The sequence below is a fragment of the Falco peregrinus genome, chromosome 1 (assembly GCF_023634155.1).
Source record: "Falco peregrinus isolate bFalPer1 chromosome 1, bFalPer1.pri, whole genome shotgun sequence".
Lineage (NCBI taxonomy): Eukaryota > Metazoa > Chordata > Aves > Falconiformes > Falconidae > Falco > Falco peregrinus.
In genome coordinates, this window is record NC_073721.1 from 98,535,246 (window position 1) to 98,552,716 (window position 17,471).

A 17,471-nucleotide genomic window follows, 5' to 3' on the forward strand; every position below is an offset into this window, starting at 1 on the left:
TTATTAGATACAAATTATATTAAGCATGCTCACTCTTATTAAATAATCTCAATGTTTAATGGGTGCGATTTGAAGTGGTATGTAGTATTGCAGTATTTGGATTTATATTTCAATTTGCCAACGAGTGCTTAACGTTTATTTAACCTAGAAGAAAACTGAGAATGCATTTTCTTCTACCTGAGGCTAGAACCAGTGTTCTCTTGAATTATACATATACTGACCAGTCAAGATTATGGAAACTTTTAAAGAGTATTTTACTATCACGTCAGAATGTTGAGGATTGTGTATTTGTGGTAAATGTTTTAATGTAATACTAGAATGTTGTGTACTGAATGTTAAATGTTATAATAATGAAACAGACCAATCTGGTCAGTCGTGCACTTTTGTTAATGTGGGTAATTATGATGACTACTAAAGAAGTCATGAAAAAACAGCCTCTGCCATTTCCATGCCCGCTCTGAGGGACGAAAAGAAGCTCGAGGAGACCGAAGCTGTCCGGGTGCCAAACTCCGCAGCCGAGGAGGCCCCGCGCCGCCGGGGGCACGGCCTGCCCGCGCAGCGTGCCGCGGCTCCTCTGCCCGCTCAGGGGGTTTCTTTTCTTTTTCTGCACTCCGGGACGCTGCTGGCAGGCCCCGGCTAGAGAGGTGCCTCACGCCCGGTCTTACCGGAGGAGGACGATGGCTGCGCTGGAAAGCGGGGCCGCCAGCAGCCGCGCGGCTGAGCGAAGCGCGGGCGGCCAGGGCGGCGGCTGAGCGGCCGGGCGCGGGGCACCAGCCGGCAGCGGGAAGGCGGGCGGCCCCTCGCCTTCGCCGCCGCTCGCAGCTCTTGTGCCGACCCCACCGAGAAGACAAGCCGCGAAACCCAGCACCACCCCGCTGCCGAGGCCATTTCCCGCAGGTAGCGCAGACTCCCGCGGCGCCCAGCCGCCACCGGCTGCCTCAGGCGGGCAAAATGGCGGCAGTGGCCGAGGGGAGGGAAGAGAGGGCGGGGAAGGGAGGGGGCCACGGCGGCGACACCGGGCCTCACCGCCGCCGTTAGCTGCCGTCTCCGCTTTCCTTCTCCCCGCCGACCTCGGCAGCAGCTGGGTGCGAAGGTCAGCGCTGGCGGGGAGGAGCGCCCGGCGGCCTCCTGCGCCGTTCCCACTCCCCCAGGACAGCCCTGGGGCGGGGGGGGGGGGGGAGAGCGCTCGGCAATCCTCCGGCCTCCTCCCGCCGCAGGCTCAGCCCCGTTCCCCTTCTCCCCCCGCCCCGCAAAGCCCCTGACCTGCAGTGGGTCCGGGCCAGAGGTAGGTGCCCGCCTCGCAGAGGCGCTTCACCGCGCAGGGGTGCGGGGGCGCACCTGCCCGGCGCTTCCCGGGGGCGGCCGGCGCCGCGGGGCCCTGCGCTGGAGCAGGCGGGGGCGCCAGGGCCTCCCCGGGGCGCGGCGGCGGCGGTGCGGGGGCGGCCGGGGAAGCCGCCGGGCTCTGCCTGGCCGGCGCTGTCCTCTCCTGGGTTTGCCCATCGGCCGTGCCCCGCCGGGCCCGGTGGCTGCCTGGCTCCCCTTCGTCTCCGCCGGAGCTGAAAGCAGCAGAGGCTCTATTTTTGCTCGCTCGGTTGATTATTTTAATTTCCGTTAGTGCAGAAGGCCTGAGGGAGAGGCGGCTGGCTGGGAAGCGCGGTGGCTCCGGCAGGAGCCGCTCTGGTCAGGCGCAGAGGTGTCTCGGGAAGGGGCTGGTCTGCAGCCCTTCCCAACGGTGGTCCCGGGATGCGCTTCCCTGAACTGGATGGAGCGTGTTGGGGCCTAAACCGCTGCATCCCCGGTCTCGCTGGGGACGGCGTGGGCGCTGTTCAGGAGAGACCCCAGCCTGCTGGCCGCACAGCCCGGGCTGCAGCCGTGGTGGGGGGCACCCGGCCTTGGGCTGCCCACGGCCTTCCCCGCGCCTTTGCCGTGGTGTTCCGCTGGCCTGTGCCGGCAGGTGGTTTATAACCCTGACCACATGGTCTCGCATGAAAATTCGCCTGGCAGACCAGCGAGGTAGGTATTTTTAAGGCTGAGGTGCTTCAGGACGTAGATGGCTGGGAGCTGTACACGTGTTCTGTAATCCGCTTGAAGTAAAGCCGAACCACGAGCAGATCCGCCATCAGTGGGCACGAAGGATGGTGTTCGTTAGACAAAAAGTCATGCCTTTTTGTGGATTCCTGAATTTGAGCAAGATTTGCTTTGTTTCCTTTTGTAATAAGGACAGAGGATATTGTAGGGGAGGAACTTGTCAAGTTGCTTTATGGTGTTAAAGGCCTTTTACTATCCTTGTTAAGGTACTACCTAAGTTGCAGGGATCCCTGCTGGTGGTGACAGACTGTTGTGGTGCAAATTGTTTGGGTAACCAGGCAAGTTGTCGGAGTCAGGCCAGGCCTGTATGTTAGGAATGTATATTGAAGCCAGATCCTGTAAACACTCGCTAATGTGTGGAGTCTTGTTGCTAGGGCTCTGCACAGAAATAAGGAGACACACACGCACAAGTGCCTCTTTGAAGTCCTGATGTGCTACCTGACTGTTTGGAAGCCAGGAGGATAAGTCGAGAGTATTGTTTCCATAGTTCATGAGCTTCAGTCTTGGGATTTTAATTTATAAATAAATTCAGATCTTTTTATGGCTCATTTTGGAGTATAGCCAAGTAGAACTGTATTGTTTTATGTATGTAGATTTTTGTCTCGCACAGAGATGTCTGTTGTTTACACAGAAACTGTAAGAGGAGTGTTTTGTTAACATTTTGTTAGCAATATAAACTGACAAACACAAATGCAGACTAGAACTTGAAACAAAAATAGCCCTTCTTAGTGCAGAAAAACACAGATGCCCAAAACCCGTTTTTCAAGCAAGACCATGCATGTGTTGGTTCTGTGTTTCTTTTAAAACTCAGGTTCTGTCACTTGCATGCTTATAAATCTACTGCATGTAACTTCCACAGCAACCTCTAAACAGTGTTTCTTTTTCTAGACAAGATTGGCTGAATTTTGATTTATTTTTGTTTTAATTATATTTGAAATTTGTTTTTGGTTGGGTGTGTCCTTGTTACATTTTCAAATTCCTGAGCTGACTGCAATGAATTCCCCTCTCCATTGTCAACGTGTCTTTTTCATTAAGACTGACTGCTGCCTTATCCTTCGCTTAAGAAACTTTCAATGGCTTTAAATAATATGACCAAAAACCCTCTTATGTTTTCAATATTCTATGTGTACAAATTCCAAATTGAAATTAAAAAAACTCTAAAAAAAATAATAAATTCCACAGCCTACACGGCATGTGTCTAGAGAGCTCGTGGGGTCCTTCTTTTCATTGTGAACTTAGTGGACCCTGAATGCAAATTTCCAGTTGTGATAATGCATATGACTGGGCTTTTATCTCTCTCATTTGCACTGTTTCTAATTTATCCCATGTTGACCTGGTACATACATGTACCTACAGGCAGATGATTAATACCTGTTTAAAAGTAAGGAGTAAATTGTTCTCAGAAGTGCCTAAAAGCATTTGGTATTGTAGAAAGAAGGAATCACGGTAGCTTGGAAACTCCACGGGAGCAGAGTGTTTAATTTTTGAAATATCTGCAATGATGGCTAATTCATCAACTTATATGGGTCCAGTAGAAGAAAGTCAGAATTTCTGTGCTTGCACATCTACTAATGCAAACTATCATCTTTTTTTTTTTAGAATCATCATTGATGAAGTGCTTTAGCATTGTGGTTTTGTGCTGATTTTTCGTCCTGTTTCTTAGCTTGAGAGTTTCTACCGGTCATTCATGGATTCTTGCCTTTGTGACTAGTAGCATAACATTAAATTTGAATATCATAGTTACCATCTTACATTCATTATTTCTACATTGCCTGATCATCTCTAAATGAGTATTCGTATCTGATTTCTGTTTGATTAATTGCAAATGTTTACAGGTATCTCTTTTCCTTTTTTTCAGCTTTCTTCGTTGACATATAGAAGAATATATGCTGATTCTGCTACAACTCAAGTACTGTTTTTTATTTTATTTTATATGTTTTAGGAAGGAGAAAGTGAACTGCTTTATGTCTTGTGTAGCACTTGTTACAGAACAGGATCTCACTGTACTTACGTGTAGGGAGGACAGTAAAAATGCTGGTGTGGAAAACAATTTTTAATGCTTCTACTAGTTTTTTGTTTTGTTTTTTTTTTGCTGTTAGTGTATTTCAAAGGCTTTGATTTTTACAGGGACCTCAGTGTGACTGTATGCTTGCACTTATGTGGCTATTCACTGAAATCACTGACTCTTCAGCTTGTGTATGGAGATCCTTAACAGGATTAACTGGATTTAGAGGTCTGTGGCAAGATGTGACAGGAATCAGAGTGGATGGAGAAAAAATAAAGTTCTCAGAAAGTGTTCTGCTGTGGACATGTGTTGGTTTTATTATCTCCCAAGAACAGATTGTATGTTTCATTTGCTGCGTAAGGCTTCAGATTAAAGAATATGTTCACATTTTAAAATAGTCTTTTTCCATTTTAGGTGTTTGCTTAGTAGTTGTATTCTGGCAGATTCTGTGGGTGCTTTAGGATGATGTCTGCTAACACTGTCAGAATTCCACTATAACTTGTTAAACAAAAATAGGACAGAAGAATTCCCTGGTTAAGTTCTGAGTTCCAGATTCAGTAATGTTTCCTTCTTTTTCTTTCTGTTCTCTTACAGGAAAGATGATAGTCATCCAGCATTCCTGAGTAATAAGAATGGGTCCAGATGTACCTCTACTAAATGATTACAAGCAGGAGTTCTTCTTGAAGCGCTTTCCACAGACTGTGCTGGGAGGTCCCCGGTTTAAATTAGGCTATTGTGCCCCTCTGTACATATACGTGAATCAGATTATTCTTTTCTTGGTGCCATGGGTTTTGGGAGGAGTAGGTACACTTTTGTTCCAATTAGGTATTATGAAAGACTACTGTACCGCGGCACTTTCAGGAGGACTGATGTTTGTTACTGCACTTGCTCTTCAGATGGCGAATCTATATGCAAAGCAGAAAACAGTAACAGTAGAAAGAATGCAAATTCAGAATACCCTAACAGATGAAGATGAGTTTGAATTTTCCAGCTGTCTAGGTTCAGAGACAGTAAAATTTATTATTCCTGGCAAGAAGTATATAATCAACACTGTATTTCATTCCCTTCTGGCAGGGGTATTGTGTGGGTTGGGAACTTGGTATTTGCTGCCAAACAGAATAACCTTGCTGTATAGCAACATTGGAGGAACAGTTATGATCTTTGTATTTGGATGGGTGACTATATGTATAGGAGCGTATTCGTTAATCATAAATACAGCTACAGAAACAGCTACTTTCCAAGCACTGGATACTTATGAAATCACTGCTCTGATGAGACCTTTCTACATTTTTGTCTTTATTGCAGTGGATCTTGCACACAGGTAAACTTAATACAGCATTTAGCTAATTCAAGTAATGGTTATTCTATATATTTTTGATGAAACAGATGAAATTACTCTTCTGAGGAAAATTTATTTTGGGATTTTAATCAGCTGTACGAATGTAAAAGAAAGAACCTAGAAGAGTATATGGTAAAAATTGAGGCTCTACACTGCATAAAAGGTTGTTCTTAAATTTTTACAGCATTCAGCATAAATTAGGAAGAGCAGTTGGAGCAGTTTCTAAGTAAGGGATAGCTAAAATTATCTTCAACAGTGTCAATTTCGGTATTTTTATACAAGAACATTTGCATCAGCATCTTTCTAAAGGATGTGTTTTGAAAACATGTTCCTGACCTGGAATCAGATCTAAACACTACGTACTTCAGGAGTGCTGGGTTTGTATTTAGAATTTGTCCTGGAGTATTTTCCAATTAAATCTCTGCAAAGTGATGGCAGAGTGTTTTAAACTGTGGGCAAAAAAAGGACTATGAATTTGGTTTTCATGGATAAGCAGATGTGAACATTGCACTATTTTTGTTATATGAATTTTGAACTTGGATTTTTAAACGTTGTTGTAATACAAAGAACTATGTCAGCCTACAAATAGGAGACTTATAAATTTCCACGTTTCAGATGAGTGTCTTAGCTGAAGTATTTAGCATCTCTTAAAGCAAGATGCTTTTAGGTTTACTCTGCATTCTTTCTCCCTGTCAGGTGGTATTTGTATCACTTTGTCACATGTACATATTTTATAGTTGGGGTACTTCAAATGCATTTGAAAAAAAGGTATGTTTTAATTTTACTAGTTTTGCACTTGGAGATGTCTTTGTTAATGATTTACGCTAGTTGCCTCTTCATTTATGATATGAGAATTACACATGTGGTTTTGGACCCCAAATTCTTCTATCTAATTTCCTGAGGAGAAAATTCAGACATTCTTTAAATTGCTGGGGGAAAAAAATCCTTTGAGGTTTATTTATTTATTAAAAGGTAGAAAGAAACCAAATACCTTAGCAGTCCACCTTTAATTAGCTAGCTGGTGAACTACATGTGACTTTGAATTTACGCAGATTTCTAACACTGATTTTTGTATTTTTACAGGAAGATTTTAATGCTTTTATGTAGACAATAACATTTTGTATTCCTAAAGAAATTTTTTCTCTTGGTGTACAGGCAACATGCCAGTTTTTTCAGTATTAAGGCTTATGTCTTGGGTCTTGAATTTGCACAAAAATTGAATTTTGTAATTCTGAAAAAATACTTTGCATTTTTTTGTTAAACAGTTGAGGTCTTCGAGCCTGTGGACCATTCTTTTTGCACAAGTATTTCTTCAGTATATTATCACAACAGTATCAAAATGATTAGGATACTTACATCACTTGACTGATCTGTGTAATCTAAAGGCTTCAGATCTTTTCAGTGAAAAATAAGCCCGTGTTCTGATGTTCTAATTAGTGTATTACTGCCCCAAGCATAAATGTATGTCCCTCTTTTTGTTTTTTAAAGATACTGGTTGAGGTTTTGTAGATTTAATATGTAATGTTTATTCTTCTGGATTAGCTGTAGTAATTAAACAGAAAGTCTTCCTGCACATCAGGTATCATTTCCTTCACAGAAGTCAAATACATTTCTTCTTTTATCCAGGTTTGCTGTCAACACACCCATTCTAGAACAGACAAACCAGATTTTGCACATCGTATTTATTTTTCTGCCATTCTTGTGGGCAATGGGAATTCTGCCCCCGCTTGACGCACTTTTTCTGTGGGGGATGGAACAACTGTTGGAGTTTGGACTAGGAGGTTCACCTATGTCAAGTAACCCAAAGTAAATGTTGTTTATATAATTGTAAAATATATTAGTATTGTTGATAACCTTTTTCTTTTCAAGCAAATCTTCTTTATTTTCTCCTTCACAGGTTATTAGTAATGTTTCTCATTTCTGCTGGAACAGCAATAGCATCGTATTTCATTCCCAGCACTCTTGGTGTGATCCTCTTCATGACTGGATTTGGGTTCATACTGAGTCTTAACCTAAGCGAGATTGGTTTTGCCTTCAAACACACCATGATCGGCCATTTAGCCTCCAGCAAATCTAAAACTATGCAGAGAGGTCTTAGAATACAATTTGGGTGGAGGGAATTTGTTTTTTATTTGACTGTGTTGGCATTTGCTCTCATAGAAGCTAGCCTGCTGCATCAATTTGCAGGCTTTTCATCATTTTCCAAAGCCAGTCCTCAGGCTATAGCAAGTTACGTTCTGATCGTATTACTTATAACTATGTGGATTCTTAGAGAGATTCAGAGAGTGTACTTGTTTGGAGTCTTCCGAAACCCCTTTTATCCCAAGGATGTCAGGACTGTGACTGTGTTCATGGAGAAGCAAAGAAGGCTAATGAAAGTTGGTGTTGTCAGGAGGATTTTACTGACACTAGGTAGGAATATGCACTGTCTGTTGTTTGTTAGATGATGCTTGTAGGAAGATTGAAACAATGCTAGAATTACTGTATGTACAAGCTTCTGTGAATGAGCTGAGAAAAACGAAGTAGCCGGAAATACTTGTTGATGTTTTACTAAATTGTGCATTGAGGTCAAAACTACTGGTTCAGAATACTTGAAAGTGATGAGTGATTTTATTTTTTTTAGGAGTAAACCTAAAAAATTGAGTTTTTTAAAAGTCCAACTCCGAAAGCAAGGCATTTTAAAGAATTTTAGTTGTAACATCAGTACTCACTTTTGAAAAAATGGCTCTTGTAGATTTTTTTTAAAGGTACTCGGGGTGTGGGGGGGGAAGTGAGTTGAGAGAGTGTTCAGGGTGATTAAATATTTGGTTCTTGCAACTTGCTAGTAAAGGGAATGGTCTCCTTTCTGGTAGGTTAGGGACAATGTATCTACTTTTGGGGGAACCAAAATTTGATCTAAATTATTTCATAAAGAAGCATCAGTTCAGGGAAGCGGATTGACGAATGCTGTTCCCATGTTTATTTTTACTTATTTGAGTGTTCGCATGTTCTTGGGGAAACAGACAAACCAACGACAAGAAAAGCAATAGCAAGTAATAACTAAGCATCGACGTATGTGCTGTCTTGGGCCGTCAGTCCAAATCTGTTGTTTGATATCCTGGAGGTGTAATACAAAGAAGAGTTTGTAATAATGCAGGGAAGAGTTCTCTTGTTATGCTAATATTTCCATTCTGCAATAAGACTGCTTACTTCTGTAGACTTTAATTATGTTCTTGAAAGGAAATCAATGATTCTTTTATTTCAATTACAGTGTCTCCGTTTGCTATGATAGCATTCCTGTCACTAGACCATTCGCTACAGAATCTTCATTCTGTGTCTGTTTGCATTGGATTCACAAGAATATTTAGGATGGTAATTTGAATTTTAAATATGTTAGCCTAAGAAATTCTCTTCTACATGATTTAAGTATTAAGGTGACTTGGAAGAAATATTCCAGGTCATGAAAACAGAGAGAGAGAAATAAATTTTTAAACGTATGTGTAACATATCTCTATTTTAGGTCTGGCAGAATACAGAAAATGCCCTACTGGACATAGTGGTTGTGTCCGTAGCACAAATGTTGGTGTTTAATCCAGACCTCTGGTGGAACAGGAGCCTTGATACAGGAATCAGACTTTTACTGGTAATTTTCATAATGTAAATTTAAGCAGATGCTTGTCGCTGAAAGTCTTTGTTTCCTTGCCCTCCCCCATTAGAGAATTAGAGTCTAGGACCTAGCAAGTAGAAGCTAAAAAACTGTACTAAGATACACACGTTAATACCAGCCAGTGATAATCACGCTTCATTTTCTTAAAATTATTGTAGATAAGGCAGCTTTGGCAGTGCTGAATATTATATGATGCAGGCTACAAATAAATGTGATAAATGTGCGTGTTGTATGTATCTTGCAGGTTGGTATTCTGCGGGATCGACTGCTTCAGTTTGTCTCCAAGTTGCAGTTTGCCGTAGCTATTCTTTTGACATCGTGGACAGAGAAGAAGCAGCGTCGTAAATCTACCGCCACCTTAATCACACTCAACATTGTTTTCTTCCCAATCCTGCTGACCTTCATTGCCATCTCTGCGCTGCTTTCTTCTCCCTTGCTGCCCCTCTTCACGCTACCGGTATTTTTGATTGGGTTTCCTAGGCCTATCCGAAGCTGGCCGGGCCCTGTGGGTGCTGCAGCGGGTGTTTGCTCCGATACAGTGTACTACCAGCAGATGGTTCCGAGTCTGGCTGTTGCTCTGCAGTCTGCACTCGCAGCCGGTAGCCTAGGTAGGTACGCTAGCCACACTGCAAGGAAATGTAGCTAAATATTTTGGGAAACACAATTTTGCTGGAGAACAGGAGAATCATAGCATCTGGTTTAAAGCATGTTTCACAGCAGAGTTTAAATCTGGTATTTGGAGATTGTTCAGTTGAGGGAAGTGATTATTTCTATCCTCATACATCTCTAGTCGTTACATTCTTGTAAAAAAAACGGTCTGGTTTGTTATCTTTAAAATAGGGAGAAATTAAGTGGTGGTGAAACAGTATCACTCCTAACGTTTTTATACTGAACAAAAAGGATGGTATGCACTCATTCCATGTCATCAGAGGCAATAAACTGACTTCTCTTGACAGCAGGGAGAAAGAGGTGTGTCAGACTGTTCTTTGTGTATCTATGTGTCTCTCTGCATCACTCAGGATCCAGAAGGTAACTTTGCTAATTTGGCTGTGTTAATTAGGTACAGTAAATATGGACTGGATGTACATAAAACACGTGATGTAGCCTAACTAGCAGTAATTTGTTAAGAACAGAACCAGCTGATAAGACTTAATGTCACATCTTGCGCACACAGGGTAGGACTGTAACAGTGCTTGTTATCTTAAAGCCTGTGAAAGACATCATGATGGGTGTTCCACAGAATTGTATAAACAGGTGAAGAAATGCCAACTCTTTTGTCAGGTGTAGGCAGGATAACTGTTAAAATCGCAAGCTCGTTTTCTTGAGAAACAGTCTTTGTATAACCTAAATAATCAAAAGATCATTGCCCTTAGAGAAGAGGCAAATATTTACATAAGCCTTTTAGAAAATGGCTTAGGACTAGAAAAAGTAGACTAATATTTGAAGACGATGAACATAAACTTTAATTGCATTTCTGAAGACTGTATGCAAGTGCTTTACTAGGAAACATTTACTGCACTTTTAGTACTGGTGTAGAGAGAGGTATTAAAAAAATAAAGCTAGGAAGCTTTTTTCCTCTAAAGAAGAGAGACGCTTCCGTTTGTCTACTGCATCAGCCTATGTGTTTTATATATAATATGTTTATCTCTGTCTGTTCTGTATTTGTTATCTATTTTTTATCTATACATGTATTTAATATCTATATAGCTATCATGACTCTGGTGGCATGTATGCCTCAGATTAAATAATTTAAAACACTAGTCTTGAGGCGGAAAAAATCCTCTCTTTAATGGGAAAGCCTGTGAATGAATGTCTCCAAGCAAGAAAAAATGTGGGCTTCTCAGATGAGTTCAAAATGAAGAGGTACCGTTTTGTGTGTCTCTAATTTAAAACCATACTTTTTTCTGTGTAAAGGAGTTTTAGTAGCTTTAACAGCTGGCAAGGAAAGAATTAAAATCTTTGCGAAATGTTAGCAAGAAAATGCACTTCATTAGCTCAGTGGGATAGAAAAGGTTACTTAAATTTTAACCACAGCTTAATGGTTGATTTCACTGATTTCATTTTACAACATTATAAAACTGTGTGTGAGTGGTCACTTGGATGTGAGTGACAGCAGAAGCAGGTCATAAACTCGCAGCAAATGTCAGCCTTAAGAGCAGCATCATTGTATTGGAGAAGTTGACAGCAGGCTATAACTTAAAAGAAATACGGTATAACCACCAGCTGCTAGGAAGTTTGGCATTGCACTTTTTATTGAAATAGGTAGAAGATACAGAAAGTACCTTTTTTTTTTTACATAAGCATTTTTTTAATTTTTATTTTTAATTTTTATGATGAGAGCCAGATCGTGGAATTTTTGAGTACAGATCATTTGGTATGATCTGAAGTTGTTCAGGACTTGGTTTTCAAATGCCAGTTCATTTTGTGTGGCTCTTTTTGGTGATGTCAGCCTTAATACAGTGGGATTGGATATACTTTCCCTCACACTCCAGACACAGGCACACAAAGGTATTTCAGAAAGACTACAGATGATTTCCACTTTATCTACTTAGTGTTCAATGTGTATGATACCAATTCACAAATCTTTCAAGATGAGCAGGTGCTCTTGCTCTGCCTCTATTTATGATCTGTAAAATGGGTGTGATATTATGCCATTGGTAAACTGGCACTTGAGCAGAATAATTTGCACTTGGGATTTTGCATCCTAAGGGATATTTTCTAATCTTTCTGAAATACAGACAAGTCCTGTTGAGTTATGGTTTTTTTTTTTTTATGGGAGAAATAAACTTCATACTCCACAGGAAATAGGACCATTAATATACCTATGTGCTAGATGATGATTCCTTAATGCGTTCAGCAGTCATAGGAATTTTAGATCTCCAGGTGACGTCAGTGGGAACTGTGCAGTTGGAAATTCAGCAAAAATTATCTTTAATCGTGAAAGTTGTCTCTACAAAGGGAATTGAGGGTGGGGTTGCTTAACCCTCGTCCAGTATGAATATTGTAGTCCTGAAGCTGTATGAGGGTTTCCCAGTTTTCCACAGCTTTTTCAGAGGGGACTACAATTTCAGGATCTAGCTTTGCAGGTAGTTTCTTAAGTGGGTGTACTAGCTAGCCAGTTTTAACTGGTTTTGATGTTGAAGCAGAAATATTTTGTTTGCAGTTCAATTCCTCAGTTGACATGTAGAAAAGGTTTTTGTTAATATAATGCCACAGTAATACATAGGTTTTGGGTTGTTCTGTTTTTTTCTTGACTAGGTCTCTTTCTGCCTGGATCACATTATTTGTGCCGCTTTCAGGATAGACTGATGTGGATGTTGGTGTTAGAAAAAGGCTTCACTTACTGTGGTGTGAACATTAAGGTAACTGCATGCTGGGGACTGGCATGTTAATGTTTTGAAATCATGCAAACATTTTGCTGTATAGCATTTCAGCAATGTAACTAATTTACCTGATAATACAGTCAATTTTTTAAGATGAGTTATTGCTGTGTTAACTAGTCCTGCAACTGACATGCTGAGCAGATGTGATATTTTTTATCATACAGCTTGTGACACATCATCTTGAATAAGCTGGCTAATAAAATCTGTATGAGGCAAAGATTTGTTTAATACATTGATCTGTGTCTAATACTGTAGCGAGTGCTTTGCTATTACTGTTATCTCTAATTAGATTTGTGGTTTCAGTTGTGGAAATACTGACAATGGAATGTATCTTTATTTGTTCAGAAAAATTTTGTTGCAAGAAAACAGCTTGCTAGCATTTAGGGTTGTGTACTGGTGAAGGCTAAAACCAAATTGTTTTCGTTTATGCCTTAGGGGCTAGAATTGCAGGAAACGTCCTGTCATGCCGCTGAAGCTCACAGAGTTGATGAAATTTTTGAAATGGCCTTCGAACATCAGGAGCACACCAAGATATTCTCTCCTAATCACCATTTTGGACACATTTTGACTCCTTGTACTGTTCTACCTGTGCGGCTGTATTCTGATGCCAGAAATGTGTTATCTGGAATAATTGACTGTCATGAGAATTTAAAGCATCTGAAAGATGATTTCATTAAAGTGCTTGTATGGATGCTAGTCCAGTATTGTTATAAAAAATCAAAAACATGGGAAAGCTCAGGCGACGCCAACAAGAGCAAGAAAGGATCGTTTCCAGATAACCAGCATAGCGGTTCAGTAGAAAGATCCAGGCCTCTGAGGGAAGAAGACAGCTTTAGTGTTGATACAATTGAGGACTGGACTGATGATAGTGTCATTTTTCATCTTGAACCCAGTGGCAGAATGAAAGACAGAAAAGAACTTGGGCAGTTGGGAATTACACCAAAAGTACATCTGTCTATTCCGGGATCTGTAGAAACACAGAGCCAAGATGTCCCACCAGAAATGTCACCGGAAGATAAATTATACAGGGCTGTTGTCCTTGGGCTTCCTGCTGTAGACAAAGGGAAACAGCAAGAAGTTTTACCTCAGGTTGAATTTAGTTGCTCTTACTCGGAGCTATTGAGCATTCCTGAAGAATGGAGAACAGCCCCAGTGCCTTCTTCCAAAGTCAATGAAATGAGGCGGAGGTTTCCAGAAGAATGGTACCACTTCATTTTGAGTCAGCTGGACTTTTTTCACCTGAAAGAAAAGCCTTCTAATTTACTTGAAGACCTTATGAAAGATAAAGCTTTGAAAGACTTATACATCCATGGAGTATTGTCATGTTGTTTTGGTCTGTTTGGCCTGGATAACACCGTGCCTGCCCCGAGCCATGTGTTCAGAGCCTATACTGGTGGTATCCCGTGGTCTGTTGGTTTGGACTGGCTAACAGGCAAACCAGAGCTTTTCCAACTTGCATTAAAAGCATTCAGGTAAAAGAAAAACATTCCCTCCGATTATAAAAAAATATATAAAGAGTCTTGTAATTTGAAGTAAGTATCACTTCCCTAGGAGTAGTTCATGTTAAAACTGTATCATTTAAATGTATCTGTAGCTTCTTCCTACATAAATATTGCCCGTAACCGCAGGCAGTGAACACTGTGATAAGGAGATTCCTTCCTTATTCCCTTCCCCCCAGCAGCTGCCTCTAGCACTGGAAATCTGCTGTGTTAAGTGGGGAAAAAACAACCCCTTTTCATTGTCCCCATAATCTAAGAGAATTGTGGTGGAGTTAGAGGTTTGACACTTTCCATTATCAGGCAGCAAGAACAGTATTTGAGGTGAATGAAAGATGTTTAAGCTAATGTGTTTTTACATCTGGGTGAGCTAAAAGCATACCCGTACTAACTGCCGGTGACTCGGCTGACAAGCAAGAACTTAGAAAGTTGTTCGTGCTTGGTAGCATGTGGTGGTGCCTCTCCACCTTCTGTAGCCTGAGGAGGCTTTCTTCCTCCTGCCTTGTGCTGCACTGCTTGCTGTATGACTTTCTGTGCCTTTCAGATACACTTTTAAACTTATGGTTGACAAAGCGAGCCTGGGTCCAGTGGAGAACTTCAAAGAGCTGGTTAACTACCTGGAAGAATATGAAAATGATTGGTACATTGGACTGGTATCAGATCTTGAGTGGCAGCAGGCAGTTCTTCAGGAAAAGCCATACCTTTTTTCACTGGGGCATGACCCAAACATGGTAAGAAGAAAAATTACTAGTATGCAAGGGTAAAGTTTGGTTTCCTTTTCCACTGTTACTTTTTTTTTTTAAATTGTGTTCCAAAACATGAAGGCTGTACGAACAAATTTGTGTTTGTACTAGAGAGGAGCTGACATCACTGTTTTGAAAATCACACCGCGTCGTTCCTCAGGTGCAGCAATATTTCCTGATTGTCTTTCTACACAGAAAAATTGAACCAAGGAGACTGGTTTATACATTGCCACTTGTAAAGGAACAATATTCATAGTATGTAGCCCCAGAGCTTCGTTTAGTGCTTTGTATGCAAAATGCTTGTGTATCTTCTTGGGGAGTGTACTGAACGTATTGATGTGTTTGTTCTTAAAGGGAATTTACACTGGGCGAGTCCTTACTCTTCAGGAATTGTTAGTACAAGTGGGAAAACTTAATGATGAAGCTGTCCGAGGTCAGTGGGCAAACCTGTCCTGGGAGCTGCTGTATGCTACAAATGATGATGAAGAACGCTACAGCATCCAGGCACACCCAGTTCTTCTGCGCAACCTAACGGTGCAAGCTGCGGACCCACCTCTGGGCTACCCTGTGTATTCATCTGAACTTCTGCATCTGCCTTTGTTCTAGAATGTTGGTAGCACTTTTTTTTTAATTACTATTACGATTGTTTTGTATTTTTCATTGCATGTTGGGAATCAAATGCTCATGCTACGTTTATACACTACAAACGCGATTTTACTCTTAAAACGGCGTTGGATGGCAGTGCCGAGCCAGCGTACATGAGTTGCACAGAGATGGTGCTACCAGAGCCTTCAGCAGGCAGGAAGTCCTGAACTGTTTTCTTGCTGCTGGAACACGTGAGGCACCGTTGCCTGTGTGGCTGACGAGCCATGAGATGCTGAAATTCTCTTCTCCAGTTTAGAGAAGAGCAGCACAATTCTGATCATTAACTATTTTTGATGCATTCTGGTTTATTTTTATTTCTTTTTCTTGGACAGGTGACTTGCACTGACAGTCAGGTTACAGCTCACTGTAGTACCGTCAGCCACAGAGTTAGTAACCAAAGTGTACATATGAATATTTATATGAATTTTTTTTATTCTGGCCAATTTGTATTGGAGGGAGTTCAGTTTTAGCATTTGTTATATGACTTTTGCTGATTTTTCCTTAGTTGTAGTAAGTTATCAGCTGTGCTCTAACAAAGTAAGTTGTAAGGGACAATTTTTACCAAAGCATTTGTTTTGGGGACAGTGAGAATTTATATAAAACAGTGTGCATCCTGACGCATTAATAACCCGTGTGACCTACTGATGAAAGAAGTAAATATGTCATTAGGGGAGAGAAGAAATGTAAGTCCAAATGGATTAATTTTATCTCTTTCTTCCAATATCCATAGTTTTATATATACATTGTTGTTTGCAACCGGTGTCCACATCACTACCCAGTCTTCCACAAATACAGTGAGAGCTTGATGATGAAGGGGGGGCAGAAATCTAGCTGTCTGTGCCAGAAGTAATTTTATTTTTTTAACCTTACCACAGGTTAGAACAGAATTTGGCAGTTGGTTTGTAATAGCACAGGTCTGGGTCATCTCTCCAGTGGCTTACCCTGTTTGTTCCAGTTATTAGCACATAAATGTGTTCATGTGCTAATAACAATAAATGTGTTTTCTCTGTAGATCTGTAGTAACTGCTGGCATATGCTGAGCAGGGTGTAGGTAATTGTCTGTCTTTAACCTGTAGCATCAATTTAAATCAGATCTGCTCCCTTCCGGAGTTCGTACTGGTTTGGAACACCCAGTGTTGTAATTTGGAGCACATTTATTACTTTACTCCTCGCCTTCAAGACCTTTTTGTATCGGGTAAAATTTGTTACAGGACTGTGTACTCCATACTTGGCTATTTGCTGTTTCTTTTGATCAGTGACCATAAAAACGATTTTAAAAAAATAATCTGCAAACTGTGTAGTGGGTTTCAGGAGTGGTAAGGGAACACCCGTCACACTCCATGGTGTAACACTCTGAGGTACAGGATGAAATGCACACAGAACATCAACAGCAGCTTTTAGTAGTTGGCTGGTGTGCAGGAGTGAAGGCCCTGATAACCTAAAATTACCTTGCTTGGCCACGAACGGTCTGGAGATAGTCATGGAATCTGGTCTGGAAGGGGCTTTTAGAGAGTACCTATTGTGGCTCCCTCCCAAAAGGAACTACTCCTAGAAAATGTTTAATCTGATTCAAAACTTCCAATACCAGGAGTATCACAAAGTCAAGTAGTTTGCTCCAGTTCTTTGCTGTTCTTGCAGCAGTTGGGAAGTTCATGGTTTTTCCTAAATCAAATTAAACCTCCTTGCCTCATTGTTAGCTTCTTATTACTTGTCTTCTGTATGGTCACAGAAAATTCAGTTAACTTTTTTTTTTTGCAGCAGCAGCAGCAGTTTTTACTTAAAGATGGCTCTAACTTCTGCCCTCATTCTTTGTCTTCTGTAAACTGAATAAACTAGTTGAGAAAAAAAACTGAAGAGAACTGTGATCCTTCTCTTGCTTTCCTCGGGTGCTGTCCATCGGGTACCCAGCCTTCTTGAAAAGTTTTGCTGGTAAGTGGCCCTGGTGTTCTAGCAGAGATCCCAATTGGTACCAGATGGAGGAGCAGAATCGGTGTTATGCAGAATTCCTGTTTGTGCGCAGGAACGTGGGGCTGGGCTCTGATGCACTGGAACGTCCCGTCCCCTGCTATCGCAGGCAGCGTGTCCTCCGGCCCTTATTCAATACACAGAGCCAGTTCACGCATTCC

The 17,471-nt window shown here is 41.3% G+C and overlaps 1 protein-coding gene across 5 annotated transcripts; it reads left to right on the forward strand.

Annotated features, from left to right (window-relative positions):
- The first annotated feature begins 756 nt into the window (after positions 1-756).
- Positions 757-16,616, forward strand: PCNX4 (pecanex 4). Of its 5 annotated transcripts, none has more exons than XM_055801173.1 (13): positions 757-897; positions 3,947-3,997; positions 4,688-5,414; positions 6,129-6,200; positions 7,059-7,238; positions 7,330-7,844; positions 8,683-8,783; positions 8,932-9,054; positions 9,323-9,686; positions 12,337-12,440; positions 12,897-13,933; positions 14,502-14,688; positions 15,055-16,616. In XM_055801173.1, exons 3-13 carry the CDS (start codon positions 4,726-4,728, stop codon positions 15,304-15,306), a joined length of 3,624 nt encoding a protein of 1,207 aa, XP_055657148.1. In that variant the 5' UTR covers positions 757-897; positions 3,947-3,997; positions 4,688-4,725; the 3' UTR covers positions 15,307-16,616. The 5 variants fall into 5 exon arrangements, with proteins under 5 accessions (XP_055657148.1, XP_055657127.1, XP_055657164.1 ...); XM_055801152.1 differs by lacking the exon at positions 757-897 and adding an exon at positions 967-1,285; XM_027784925.2 differs by lacking the exon at positions 757-897 and adding an exon at positions 1,357-2,013.
- The last annotated feature ends 855 nt before the right edge of the window (positions 16,617-17,471 follow it).